The sequence below is a fragment of the Nicotiana tomentosiformis genome, chromosome 1, assembly GCF_000390325.3.
Source record: "Nicotiana tomentosiformis chromosome 1, ASM39032v3, whole genome shotgun sequence".
Taxonomy (NCBI): Eukaryota; Viridiplantae; Streptophyta; class Magnoliopsida; order Solanales; family Solanaceae; genus Nicotiana; species Nicotiana tomentosiformis.
This window is the reverse complement of record NC_090812.1, coordinates 26,641,642-26,657,420: the sequence shown is the minus strand read 5'-3', so window position 1 is coordinate 26,657,420 and position 15,779 is coordinate 26,641,642. Positions and strand designations below refer to the sequence as shown.

At 39.0% G+C, this 15,779-nt stretch overlaps 2 protein-coding genes across 2 annotated transcripts; both read right to left on the bottom strand.

The window, feature by feature from the left end:
- Positions 1–4,346: 4,346 nt before the first annotated feature.
- LOC117275671 (uncharacterized) lies at positions 4,347–5,327 on the bottom strand. The gene has a single exon (XM_033654976.1). It carries the CDS (start codon positions 5,325–5,327, stop codon positions 4,347–4,349), a length of 981 nt encoding a protein of 326 aa, XP_033510867.1.
- A 1,038-nt stretch (positions 5,328–6,365) lies between these two features.
- LOC138904790 (uncharacterized) lies at positions 6,366–8,351 on the bottom strand. Its single transcript, XM_070193297.1, has one exon. The coding sequence runs from the start codon at positions 8,349–8,351 to the stop codon at positions 6,366–6,368; it is 1,986 nt and encodes a 661-aa protein (XP_070049398.1).
- Between the last annotated feature and the right edge of the window lie 7,428 nt (positions 8,352–15,779).

The window sequence follows — 15,779 nt, the reverse complement described above, 5'->3', positions numbered from 1 at the left end:
GAAAATTTTTGAAGAAAATTATTACCCATAACCTCATGAACTCAAATATATTATTTTGATCTAATTCCATAATCATTTTCGTAGTCAAATCCCACCATTTTCCAACTCTACTTATGATTCGTGTATTTGGCTAAAGAATTGTTAAGGATCACTTACCTCTTGGTGTTGATGGACCCCTCTCAAAAATGCTCTCAAAAGCGTCCAAGAACATATGGGAAATGGGGAAAATAAAGCTAAGTCCCGCATTAAAAACTGCTGCACAGGTTGCAGGTGTCGCATTTGAGACACCTCGTACGCAATTGCGATGTCGCAAATGCGACAAAACGACCGCAAATGCGAAGGCTGGCCATCTCTGGTTGCACATGCGACCAAAAACTTCGTAAATGCGAAGAGGGCCAGTTCGCAAAAGCGGCGGGTTCTTCGCAAATGCGAAAACCTTAGAGCCTTCCCAACTTTGCAAATGCGAATGCTTCGCAAATGCGATCAAAGCTTCGCATTTGCGAGACCTGCAACTCAGGGCTCCATACCAAATACCCACACAAGTATAACAACATCATTCAAACTCGCTCGAGCGATCGAAACACTAAAATAATATCAAAAACCATGAATCGGACGCCAAAACGCATGGATTAACTCATGAACTCAAAAATTTCTAAAAATACTTCTGCGCATCCGATTCCTATCAAATCAACTCGAAATGATGCCAAATTTTACGTGCAAGTCTTAAATGACATTACAGACCTACTCCAACTTCCGGAACTGGAATCCGAACCCGATATCAAAAAGTTCACCCTCGGTCAAACTCTCCAAAAACTTCAAATTTCCATTTTTCACCAAATGATCCCAAAATGACCTACAGACCTCCAAATCCACTTCCGGATGCTCCCCTAAGTCCAGAATCACCATAAAGAGATATTCCCAGGCTCGAAATCCCAAATGGACATCGATAACATCGAAATACACTTCAACCCAAATTTATGAAATCCTTCCAAAATGCTAACTTTCCACAATATGCGCCGAAACGCTCCCGGATCATCCAAAACCCGATCCGAGCATACGCCCAAGTCTGAAATCATCATACGAACCTATTGGAACTTTCAAATCCTGATTCTGAGGTCGTTTACTCAAAAGTCACACATTAGTCAATTCTTTCAACTTAAAGCTTATGAAATTAGAATTTTCTTTCTAAATCTACTTCAAACTTCCCGAAATTCCATTCCGACCACACGTACAAGTCATAATACTTGAAGTGAACTACTCAAGGTCTCAAACCACCGAACAACATGCTAAAGCTCAAAACGACCGGTCGGGTCGTTACATTCTCTCTCACTTAAACATACGTTCGTCCTCGAACGTGCTAAGAACTGTTTGGAGTTGTCTGAAATCACCGTTTAACACCTCGCGCACATACCCGTGCTACCACAACTCAGTTGAGCACATTAGAGCGAGCCGATCTGAAGATCTTCCCCTTTATTTAGCCAAGTAAGCCTTGGAGTCAGATTCCAACATCCGGAATTACCCACCAGGCCTGTTTCCAACATACGAACACCGTATCACTCACTACACACTGCACCAAACACGATTGTATACCCTTACTGAATTCTTACCATGCACCGCGTGACTCATTTGCACAAGGCAATCATTTCCAAAGCACAACAGCTAAAATTTCCACTGACCCGAAGCCCGTAGTGTACCTCATGACCAATTAAGCCTTGCTTTAACTCTCGCAATACAACCACGATAGAGAAGATGTGTAGAACTCATAACCACCTGCCGAATCCCAATTTATGGAGTCTCTCCTCCCGACAAGAACCATTACCTCATTCTGGACTGAATAACAATATTTACTCTTTAATATGCCTTATATAAATCTGATCGCACTGATCCCAGGTCCAATAATCTCGTTTCACCCAGTACAAGCTGCTCAGGAAATAAAACACCTCAGATACTGCAAAAGCCTCATATGATGCCACATTATGTTAACAAGCTACAAACTCCAATGTGATACATAAGGAAAACGAACTTTGGAATGAACTACTCAACCCACATAACTAATCTAATAACCGAAAATATGTTATGAACCTTACTCAGAAATGAGACACAAAACACACAAGAATAGCTAAGGGAAACTGTACTCAACGCCACACTATTGCGGCATGCAACCCGATCCACACATGATACCGTTGCGGCGTATAACCCGATCCAACCATGATACCCATGGCAGTGTGCCACCCGATCCACACATAATACTCTAAAGAAAACACACATCGAACGTAACACTTATACTCACAAAATGCCCGAATATCAACCCTAAGCACACCAAGTGCATAATACAAATCCTTGGGAGACCGCGGTATTTTTTCAAAATTGATCCCGTCGTCTGTTGAGCTCGCTTTCCATCTCTATGCTCTCTGAGTTGTCTTGATAGTGTTTTCTTTTCTTCTTGAAGTTGACTTTACTATCTTGCATGTAGTAACTTTGACTATCATGCCTCACAAATCTTATCTCTTCATTTTCTTTTGCAGACTCGCAAAAAAGCTCAAAGGGTCGAGATATCAGACTGAGGTGTCATACAAGATGCAGAGCCACCCCTTCACCAACTGTTGTACTTGATTTGTTGATAGTATTGAAGTTCATTAATGGTGGCTCCCATGGTGATTGAAGATTTTATTCAAGAGAGAGGATTTCTCATATGTGGGATCTTCAACCAACACTTGCACAAGAGAAGCAAACTATCATGCTCAAGGCCTAACAAGATATGTGGTCAAGAGATCATCACAACTACTGAATGCAAGAGACATACATCGAGAATGACATTAAATGTGGAGACGTCATACGGACTTGAAAAAGCATTTAAGACGCGTCAGCAACAAAGCCTAGTCTACGATCATCCTCATGATTTAGGCTTTTGTATAGAAAAATGTCTAGTTCCTTTTGTCTCTACAATTTTGGATGTATCAACTTTTGTACTATTGAAGCAGTAAAACATCTTTTGTACTTCAACGCAAATCGTCTTCTTTTCCTCATAGATATGTGACTCTACACTTGAAGAATTTATGTGATGATCTGATGACGCCAAATTATTATTTTTTAAAAACTCATGCGACTGAACTTAGAATGAAACTCTAAGCTGCATACGTACCTCGATGAAGAGGATCAAGTCATAACATAGTTCAGAGGGGTGAGTTTTTTTTTTGTGTCCTAATTTTTGCCTAGGCCGCTTCTCGCGAGTTTTCAACCTAGCCGACTCTTTTTTTTTGGCCGTACACAGTTTAGACTCATGCGGGCCAGGAGTGTAGTAACGTGCAGTTTAGGCTCATGTATCAAGGAGCGTCATGACTTGAAGTTTAGGCTCGTACGTCGAGGAGCATGGGTGAATTTTATGGGAAGTACTGCTTCAAAAATTTTATATTGATCGGACCAACTCTGAGACCATCCTTATCAACAATTTTGTATGCGCCACTTGAATAGGCTTCCTTCACAACATATGGCACATCCCATTCTGAGGTAAACTTGTCGCCTATGCGTTTGTTGAGGATTATGGTTCTTTGAACAGCTAGGACTAAATCTCCCACTTGGAATGATTGTGGCCGCACTTTCTTGTTGAAGGCTATAGCTAGTCGAGATTGATAGCACTCCAATTTTTGTTGCGCTTCCAATTTTTTCTCATCCAATGCTTCTAACTCTGCTAAGCGAAGTTGAGCATTTTCTTCGGACGTGAGTCCTTCTTGGATTTCGATCTGCAATGATGGAATTTGTTGCTCCTACGGAAGGACTGCTTCTACGCCATACACCAAAGAGTAAGGAGTTGCTTGTGTAGCATTTCTGAAGGTTGTACGGTATGCCTACAAAGCTTCACCCATTTTCTCATGCCTGTCTCTCTTGTTCTTTGCAACAACTTTCTTCAAAAGGTAACCAAGCGTCTTGTTAAAAGCTTCAACAAGGCCATTAGCGGGTGCATTATACATTAAAGACTTATGTTGCTTGAAACCAAATTTCTCGCATAGACTCCTCACGATCTTGTTGTCAAATGGAGTTCCATTATCAATGATTATGTATCTTGGTGTGCCGTACCTAAAAATTATGTTCGACTTGATAAAATCGGCAACGATTTCCTTTTTTACTTCCTTGAGTGGAACAACTTCAGCCCATCTAGAGAAGTAGTCTGTGGCAGCCAATATGTACATCTGTCCCTTTGATGACTTTGGAAGTGGTCCAACAACGTCAAGTCTCCATGCATTAAAAGGCCATGAAGCTATAGTTGGATGAAGAGGCTCCGGAGATTGGTGGATATTTTTGGCGTGGAATTGACACACTTGACATCTTTTGGCATGTTCCATGTAATCCTACACCATTGCCGGCCAGTAGTAGCCCATCCTCTTGATGCGAAAATGGAGTTTATGACCAGATTGGTGTACTCCACATGAGCCAGAATGTGCTTCCTCCATCGCTTGGTGGGCTTCTTCTTTGTCAAGACATCGCAAGAATAGTCCTTCAAAAGAGAAGAGAAATAATGTCCCCTTGTAGAATATGAATCGTGGTGCCCTTCGCTTGATGTTTGTTCTTTGTCGCGGATCCTCGAGTAACTTTCCATGTTCAAGGTACTCTATCAATGGTTGTCTCCAATCCTCTTCTTCAATCACCCCAACAGAGGTATGATGACTTTCATTGATTTGAAGATCAAGAAGTCTAGGAATGACCCATCGATGACACACATGTACCTTTGTTGACTCATTCTCTCCAAGTGCCATCGTTGTGGCCAAGTTAGCCAAAGCATCAGCCATGCGATTTTCTTCTCTTGGGACTTGGTTTAAGAACACTTGGTCGAATCTTTCAAGTAAACCCGAGGCATATTGATGGTATGGCAAGAGATCTTCTTTATTTACCTCGTAACTCCCCAACAGCTGGTTGATGAGCTTAGAGTCGCCGTAGATCTTTAACTGTAGAATCTTCATGTCTAATGCCATTTCGAGACCGACGATCAAAGCTTGGTAATCCACGGCATTGTTGGAACATGTTTCACCTAAAATAAAGTAGAATGGCCAGACTTGTCTTTCTGGAGATATCAACACAACACCTTCCCCAACGCCATTACGACGTGCAGATACATCAAAGAACATTGTCCATGGTGGCAATTCTTCAATGAACAAAATGTCTTCATCTGGAAACTCATTTGAAAGCTCCCATTCCACCGGAAGAGGGTGATCAACTAGAAAATTGGCTAGTGCTTGTCCTTTCACAACCTTTTGAGGTGTGTATGTGATCTCATATTGGTTAAACAATATGGACCATCTTGCTAGGCGTCCCGAAAGAACAGGTCGAGTCATCACGAACTTCACAGGATCTGCTCGAGAGATAAGTTTGATGGTGTATGCTTCAAAATAATGCCTTAGTTTCTTTATTGCATAAAGTAACGCTAAGCATATTTTCTCAACAGACGTGTAGTTCAACTCAACTCCTATAAGAGTTCGACTGAGGTAGTACAAGGCTTATTACTTTCCTTCATCATTCTCTTGAGCAAGTAGTTCCCCAAATGAGCGTTCTTGTGCCGCAATGTAGAGTATCAATGGCTTCCTAAGCATTGGTTCCCCTAACACAGGTGGATTCACCAAGTATCTTTTGATGTTTTCAATAGTATTTTGACATGACTGATCCCAATGAAAAGGAATATCCTTCCTTAATAGATGATTGAAAGGTTAACATCGTCCGTCCATATTAGAGATGAACCTCCGGATGAATGCTAAGTTTCCCTGTAGACTTCGAAGCTCCCTCAAGTTCTTTGGATCGGGCATTTTATGAATGGCATCAATCTTTGCGGGATCAACTTCAATTCCATGATGGCGCACAATGAAGCCAAGAAACTTTTCTGAGGTAACTCCAAATTCACACTTGAGTGGATTCATCTTTAGGTCGAATTTTCTTAACCTTTCAAAAATAATTCGAAGGTCTTCAAGGTGGTAACGCCTACTCTTCGTCTTCACCACCAAGTCATCGACGTAGAATTTAACCCTCTGATGAAGAATGTCGTCAAATATGTTTTGCATCGCGCGTTGGTAGGTGGCACCAACATTCTTCAGACCGAAAGGCATCGCTTTGTAGCAGTATATCCCTTTTGGATTTCGGAAAGTAGTACACTCTTAGTCTTTTGGAGACATTCTGATTTGATTGTATTCGGAGGACCCATCCATGAATAACATAGCTTTATGCCCTGTTGTAGCATCAAACACGAGTTCAATAGTTGGTAGTGGAAAGTCATCTTTCGGACATGCCTTGTTTAGGTCTCGAAAGTCAACACAAACACGTATTTGACCATTCTTCTTCTTGACAAGTACAATATTCGATATCCATGATGGGCACTTCACCTCTCAAATAAATCTCGCCTCGATGAGCTTGTTGACTTCGACTTTAATTTGTGGTACTAGCTCGGGTCGAAACATGCGTTGTGACTGCTTCACAGGGCGTGTTCCACTTTTGATCCCTAAATGATGAACGACTACCTTAAGACTAAGACCAGACATTTCTTTATACGACCAAGCGAAGACATCTTTGTACTCAGTCAATAACTTGGAGTATTCCTCCTCCTCCTGAGGCGTAAGAAGCCCACTAATGAAGACGAGGCTTGGATCTTCCGGAGTGCCTAAATTGAGTTCCTTAAGCTCATCTATAGTTGATTGACCTCCATCTTCTAGTTGAGGGGGAGCCTCGTGGACTTCATCATCAACGTCAATGCATGTGCTATCTTCCACAGTTATGTGATAGGATGTTTCCACAAAGTCTGACTTTTCTCTTCGACTTCCTTGGATGGTCGGCATGGCTTCTTTGTCTTTCTCTGTTTCTTTACGAGGCTGGCAAGTGTAAACAATGGTTATCCTTTGCACCTTCAGTGGACCATCTGTGGATATTGACAAAGTAGACTTCCTTTTCATACGTAATGGGAAAGCACTACAGATTTCTTTGTCAGCAACAACTTTAAAATGATCCCGCCCCTCATGGACTTGATCCTTATGTTTTGACAGTATCTTTGTAGATGGTGACTTCCTTGTGGTTCCCAGGTGACAAAAGATGGAGCTCTTTGAAGTAGTGGAAACCTTTTTTAGATGTTTGGAAGATACACGTTCACCTTTGTGACCTAGCCTTTCAAACACCGAGATCGGAGGGGTTGAGCCTCCAATGCGATCAAACACTGAAGCCCGTTTTTTTATTTTCTTGCCCTTAACTTCCTTCATATTCTCTATCGAGGTGTGCTGTGATGAACCTATCTCTTTGCTTCTCTTAAATAAAATTCGAAGAGGCTCTGCCAAACTAAATCCCAACCCAAACTTTGGAGTGGAGACGTAGTGCCCTTGCTTTCTCAACTTCATTTGGGACTCATTGAGACTATGTATATTTTCACCAGTGACTTCGTCTTTGAGTTTTCCTAGTCTTGATGGATTGGAGAAGTCATAACCAGACTTTTCAAGCAGTATGAAGGCCTTAAGATCATAGAGCCCTTTTATTTTATCAGCTTGGAGATTGCCTTTAGTAGACTCACAAGTCACGTATGGGATTTGTGCAACTGGGACAATCATATGCTCCTTCAAATGTTGGATATCTTTGTGACTCATTTTCTTCTTTGGAATACATTCCTGTAGCAAAGGTTTCCCTTTATTTCGGCGCTCACATGGAATATAGCGAAAAACTAGATGCTCCTTATCAGTCTTTGTCTGTATGCCACCTTCAGATGATGACATCTTAATGGAGACTTCTTCAGTTCTCTTCTTAGGAAGCTTGGTGGTAGTCCATTGAGCCTTATTTTCTTCTTCTGACTTGACATTTGCTTCGTCGACTGATGACGGTTTCTCTACACTCGATTCATAAGAATCTAGGTAAAATTTTTCATCTACAACGTATGACTCCGTCTCAGTGAAAGGATTGATGTCTGCATCAATTTTGACTATCTCTCCATCCCTTATGTACTTCAGACATTGATGCAAAGTAGACGATACCACTCCATTCTCATGAATCCAAGGACGTCCAAGCAGCAGGTTGTATGATATTTTAGCATCTATGACGTGAATCCGGGTGTTTGACTTCATCTCACTAATGGATAATCCCACGCGGATCATACCTATGGCTCTTTGTCCTCCTTGGTTGAAACCTTGGATTGTTAGGTTACTTTTGGATAGCTCATCGATAGAGATCCCAAGCTTTTTTAGCACCATTTTTGGCATGATGTTGACATCCGAACCATCATCAACAAGTATGCGATTGCGATGTTGTTCCTGAATGGCCCCTACAATGAACAAAGGTTTGTTATGTGGCCTAGGCCCCAGCAACGAGTCATCATCTGTAAGGAAATTGTTGCATAACATGTGACAACTTTTTGGTTATCATGATGTTCTTGTGTTTTCATTAGAGCGAGCTCATCGTTGCTTTCCTTTGTTTTGTCAGTACTAGAAACTACATGAGTTGCACCAACGTGACCTCCATGAAGGAATTTTCTAGGAAAGAATCCATGCTATGTGATGGGCTTTCGGAACTTTGGCGATAAGGCTCCGTTAATTTTCTTGCTAATAGAAGATTTGATAATTCTTGGTGGTTGTTGCTTATCCACATCGCTTATTTTTCCTCTTGGCTTAGGAAGTGGTAGCCTCAAAACTTCTTGATGTCTTCGTTTCTTATGAGTGACTAGAGTCCAACCCTCATCGTCTTTGTCTTTGGACTGAGTGTCCAGCTCTAGTGAACCTTCAAGAGTTTTCCTTATAAGAACAACTTCAACGGGCTCGAAACTTTCAAATTGTAAGAAGGCAGTGCTTGACGCGTTTTGCAACCTTGAACACTTCTTTTCCTTGAGCGCGATACTTGCATGATTTGCTTCTGCTGTTTCATCCATGTCTATGATGATTTTTTCTTCACTTACAAGAGCCATGATTTTCTCCTTTAAGACAAAGCATTTCTCTGTAGGGTGGCTAATGACGCGATGAAACTTGCAGTATTTCGGATCGCCAAATTTACCAATTTTCTTAGGCCTTTTTGATTTAGGGAGATCGATGACTTTCTTGCTCAGCAATTCATCGAGGATCGTGGGTACGTCTGAATCTGGAAACGGATAAACCTTCGCCTCTAATTCCTTCAAGGTTGGACGACGTTTCTCCTCTTTGGGATATTGACTCGGGGTCTTATCCTTCTTGACCTTTTGCTTAGTCGTGACTTTCATAGAAGTTGCTTTCACCGCCATAGATTCTTTAGTTTGGTTCTTTGATGCAACATTTTTCTTGAACTCCTTCTGATTAGCGAATGGAGATGCCTTTCCATGGCTTGTGATGCTTAACTCCATGCCGTGAGCTCGCGTGGCAAGTTTTTCAAAAGTTCGCGGTTTGATCCCTTGTAGGATATACAAAAGGCCTAGTGCATTCCCTGAATGCACATCTTCACAATAGATATTTCTGAAAGGCGATCCTTGCAGTCTAAACTTAATGCCCTCCAACGATTGATGTAATCCACCATGGGCTCGTCCTTCCTTGGCTTGGTGCCTGTCAACTCTATCATGCTTACAATTCTTCGGGTACTGTAAAAATAATTGAGGAATTCCTTCTCAAGTTGCTCCCAACTATCAATGGACTCGGGCTCCAAGTCAATATACTAGTCAAATGCGTTCCCTTTCAGCGAACGAACAAAATGCTTTACCAAAAGGTCGCCATGCATTCCGGCATTGCTACAAGTCTCGATAAAGTGGGCAATATGTTGCCTTGGGTTTTCTTTTGCCATCAAATTGATGCAACTTTGGTGGTCGATAATTGGTTAGCATAGTTAGACAATCAATCCTATTAGTATGAGGCTTAGACTAGTACAATAAACTTTGTGATGGTCCGCCGTATTGAGCTCTGATGGTGTTTGTTATCATGTCTTGCAATTGTTGGACAGATAACGCCGCAACCGAAGTGGATTGCTATTCCCTTTGAATGCTGAACTTGGCAAACGATTCCTCGACAACCGTTTTTTGCGAGGTGAAGACAGGTGAATGAGGAGGGACGTGGCTTGACTCTCCAGGTGCATAAGCCTACAATTTGTTCATGAGTTGAGCTATTTGAAGGTCTTTGTCTTCAACAGATTACTTCAAGACTTCTATAGTCTGTTCCATCATGGCAAACTTTTCGTCCATGTTAGTTGTGTCGGTCATTAAGGCGTTGACTTTTGTTGAAACCGGAGAATCCACCAGATCTTCAAATTCACCAAGGTTGGAGGCTGTTGGAGAAAGTTCGTCAAATAACGAGAATGGGGTGTTGCTACCAAAGATTGTGGTTGCAGACGTCATGTGAGATCTGCTTTTCTTTGCCATCTCCAAGGAGGCGAAGTATTCGGATCCATCCAAGCCACTAGCCTTGAACTTGCTTCGAGTGATTGGGCCAACATGACTAAGCTCAGCGGATGAGGCAATAGTAGTATCTTTGCATGAAACATCAAACTTGCGGAAGGCCATTGTAGCAGTAGATCTGAAGTTCGTAGTTTTCAAGTTACAAGAAGGAGAGATGAAGGGTAGAATGAGTCCCACTGGGCGTGCCAAAATTTGTTCGCAACAAATTTTCATAGTCCGAAAAATAAACTGCAACAAAAATAATATGAAGAAAAAGATATTTTATTAATAAATATTTGTGAGAACAATTCTATGTATCCCTCGATTCTCCTCTCTAAAATTATCGTGATTCGAGGGCTTGAGAAGCATCTTTCTCGAATGTAGGATGATGCAGACCTTCTTGTGATGTATTTGATCGCTAAGAATGTCGAGCAACACTTTGTTGTTACGGGTTGATCTCCGGGAAGAACTCCGTTGATCACTCCTTTGTTGAAGAACTATGCATTTGATGATTGATCTCTCTGTTTGTGGATGCCTTCACCAATTGCGGAATGTTCTTCTCCAACTCTCCATGTCTTGAGAGTTATGTAACCCCTCTATTTATAGTTGCAGAGGATGGACAGTCCAGCTACATATGAACTCTCTTGCTTGATTCTGGTTGGTCCATGCCATTTTAGCCACTTGATGACCTGTGGTTGGTTCTTGCTTTTTGACTTGGATTGCCACATCATTTAACACGCGGCGTCATCTTTTTGGCTTGTAGTTTGACTAGATATGCCATGTCACTTGACACATGGCATGAGTCTGGGTCTTAAAATGATTGGACCTTAATTAGGCTTAAAATTAATAAAATGGACTGATTTGTTTTGTAAAGCCCAAATTAATTATTTAACCCAAATAAAATTAAGATTCAATTCAAATTTTGTATGGATTAAACTTAATAAATTTTATATGTCTACAGTAACAAATTTAGCATATTACTATTAACTCGTTATTACCATCATATGAGCTGCGAAATCAACAATGGCTTGTGGTATTGATATTGCCATATTAGTACTAATTTTGGTTTCACAAGTGTATTCCGAAACCGCAAGAAAACGGGAACGTAACGAGCGAATACAACACAAACAATAAAAGTGCGTACTATAAGTTTTATGCATTGACCGTGTGACAAATATTTACCTTAAAAAATAACTTCAAGTAATTTTCTATATAACATTAATTAGTAAACTTAAGAAAATGGAAAGTGTTTTATTCTATAATAGATGAAAGTGTAATTTTTTTACACGATCGATCACTTTACAACCCTATTATTGTGTTCCTCTATATATACAAGTCCCAGGCTAAGGGTAAAAGTAGTAAAGTTTTTTTTTAACTTTCTTCCTAGCAAGCTTGTGCAACAAACAATAGCCACAATCCTATTAGTTCCCTCTTCTCTTCTCAAAATATTACTTGTAATCATATTAGTACTAACTTCGCCTTCCACCACCCTCTCCAACCTATCAGATGCTCCTCCAAAAACACCAATAACCCCAAATATTATTACCACGTTATTAGCTCCTTCAACTAATTATTCCCATGATGTTAATTATGAAGACCTAAAACATGATCAGCTGCTTAAAGATTTCCAATCACCTCGTAAATTGAAGCTTGACGGCGTTAATGCTCCACCTCTTAATGATAATAAGAGTGATAATCACAAAAGCATAATCTTCAAGCTTATGTTTTGGATTGGCATTGTTGCTACCGTTCTAGTTTTGGCCTTCATTGTGCTACTATGGTATTGGGGGTATGGGATAGAATATGAATGTTTGCGATGCTGTATTTAGTATGAGAATAAAATCATGATTCAGTATACTTACCTTCGGTAATTTTGTACGTGAGTATTTATTAATTATATTATTACCTTTTCAAGTAACAAGCACATTGCTTAAATTAATTAGCAAGTACTAGTAATTATGCATGCATGCATTCACCTTTATTTTATCTTTCTTTCACGCATTCACTTGGATGGCACTAAAGTATACCGTCTTGTGATACTTGGTTTTGCAGTTTGGACTATCTCCACTCCCCCAAATAGTTTGGATAAAGAAAGCTTTTTGATATACTACAATATTTTTTGTTGAAAATAAATAAAATAAAAATATACTACAATATTTTTGAAATCCTTCTCATGCAGTGAAGTGCTTCTCTTTATTCAGTCATAAGTCGAAACTACAGAATTTTTTTGTGTTTCGCTTGGAAGTATAATATGTCATATCATATAAATTAAGCAGCTTATGATATAATATCATAATATAAACTAAAAGTAGCTCATGGAATAACATTAACGCTTGATGTTGAGAAAATATTAAACAATTGCAAACTATTGACGCACAATAATTTGAATATGTACGTTTGAGAAAACTATCAAAGAGTAAACTATTTGATTCTTCAACTAAACATACACACTATATTATATATAATATATTTATATAATGCCGATTGTTTCGGGATGGTTGAAGTGTAAATAAAAGCAAGCCTACTAATCAACTACTAACACTACTAGAAATTGCCCTATTTTCGTCGAAAAAAACCGATCGAAATCGGTCAAAAAAGGGCTATTTCCGTTCGAAAACCAACCGAAACATGGAGGATACTGAATTGCGGGTCGGTAAAAGCAACCAACCAACTTCGGTCGAAAAATTTGACCGAGTTCTGTCGGTCTAGTCAATGTCCCCACTTCTAACACACGACCCAGTTGAAATTAAATATACCGACCGATGTCGGTTGGTATATTTATTTATTTAAATAAAAATAATTATATTAATTCCGACCGAGTGTGGTCGGTAAATTAAATTAAAATTATAATATTAAAATCAGTTTCCGACCGACTACGGTCGGAAATTTAGTAATTAATACAAATATAATTTAAATATTTCGTCCGAAATCGGTCGGAAAGTTAGATAATCCTGAAAAAATTATGAACATACTGACCGATTTCGGTCGAAAATTAATAATTTTTGGGATTGTTTCTCAACATTTTCGACCGAAGTCGGTCGGAAATTAATAATTTATTTTAATATACCGACCGATTTCGGTCTGTTTTCTGGAAAAAATTTGGGCACAAACAACTTATTTTATAGCTGCACCACATGTCAAAACAAGAAAACAGTACCAAACCCCTAATTTAAGCATCAAAATGCTTTCAATTCGCCAAAACTACGTTCAATTAACCAAAACTACTTTAAATCCACCAAACTACAATCAACACTCCTAATACAACTAATTCTATTCGAGTAGTAGTCCGTTTGAGAATTAGAGTTGATCTTAATTGGTGAACCAATTCTACTCGAACATAGGATAAAATATTCAGTCACTTTATTTGATTTAGAATATGAATCATACTTGAGTTTAAGTGACTAGATGATCCGAATTATTGAGTCCGTAAGTAAATCTTTAGGATATTAATTATATTAAGCTTGAATGTAAATTTTAAATAATTAAGTACTATATAAAAGATAGGGAAAAAAATATTACACAAAAGAACCGACCAAAATTGGTCGGAATTATTTAATTTTTATTAATTATTTAATTTACCGATCGAAATCTGTTGGAAATTATAATTATTTTTATAATTTAAAAATGAATTATATATTTATTCTTGTCGACCAAATGTTTGATTTCAATACTGACCGAAATTGGTCGGTAAACTGGAAAATATTTTCCAGATTTAACTATCCGACCGATTTCGGTCGGAAATTGTCAAACATTATTTAATTTATCTTTAATTTTTTGCACAGAATTGGTATTGTCAAACATTATTTAATTGGTATTGAGACTTAATTAGATATCTAGTGATTTTATGATTCTACCTGCCAACATCATCTCTTAATTAACCTAACATTATTAAAGTAACTTAATCTTGTATATGTTGTTAGAATTAGGGTAACAATTTTTACCAACTACGTAATCATATATAATGTGTATATCTCTCGTTAGTTTATGTATTTTTTATATAAGAAAAGAATTTAATGTGCTATTCTACAGTATATAAATTTTTTAGAAAAATAACAAAGAATATTATTTAATTAATTGTAATATAATCATAATTTAGTTCACTTGCTTTTTACTTGAAAACAATTTTCATTTACTTTTTGATCATGACCCAAAATCCATTAAAGGTCGTGATGGTGCCTAACACCACTGCCAGGCAAGCCAACACTAAAAGTTTAACTTAATTACTCATTTTTAGTATGTTTGAAATCGTGAATTTCCTTCAATTAAATGATAAGAGATAAAATTTTACAGAGTAAATGATAATATCTTCACAACAACAATACAGAACAACCCATAATCATCCCCAAAATCTGGTGTCACACGTGCATGAGCATTTACTAGGAAGTAAAATAAAATACATCATCTGTCCGGAATACAAATTGGACAAGAGAATATAAATAACTCTGAAGGAGACTCTGCTAGCTGCAGATCGTAACATGAAATGCAGCTCACGGTAAATCCCCGCATCATCCGCGCCTCCGCGCCCAAAGGACCACCAGACATAAAAGTACTTGCACAAAAATATGCAGCAAGTATAATATGAGTATGTAAATTCACGTGTACTCAGTAAGTATCTAGCCTAATCCCGGGGGAGTAGTGACGAGGGGTCGACATCGACACTCACTAGTGGTCCAATAATATCAGGTACAGTACAGAGGTGAACAAATATGAGGCAAAGTAAATAAATAAAATAAATGAGTATAAATACGTGGTACAATTCTCCTCTTTACAATAGGCTCAAGCTCTCAATTAGCAAATTTCCTCCTCAACCGGAACATATATATAATTATATAGTGGACCTCACCAAAATGGGTCGTTATACTTCAAATCAGGAAGAAGCTCACAGATACACTGGCTTCTTGCCAAATGTTATGCACGATTTCATGAGGATATTTTATAGAAATACCGAGGTGTACGACCCGATCCAACATAAATTTTAAAATGTGCACTGCCGAAGGTCGAACGGCACGAACCATAGAAGCATCTATGAAACTGTCGAGGCGAACGACCCGCTCCCATGAGAGTGTGGTACATAAATTCTGCCGAGGCGAACGTCCCGATCCCATTAGAATAAGAAGCTTTGACGGGTCCTTGACCCCCACTCACGAATAAACATGTGAGTTATAATTTTTAAGGAAAATGGTTCGATAAAAACGCATAACGCGTGAGAAATCTGTAAGAGGAACACCATTATTCCGTGGCAAGTCATGAAACTCGCGAAAACTTTACAATAGCAAGTCTATCACTCTACGAATGTCTAGCCTCAAGCTGTAATGCGAAATAAAAGAATTAAACGAGCAAAGATAATCCCTATAGTACAAGTACAGCATGGGGTGAGCCTAAGTCTACTCGAACAATAACATGGACCTAACTACGTGCGGATTCTGGTCACCTCGTGCGTACGTAG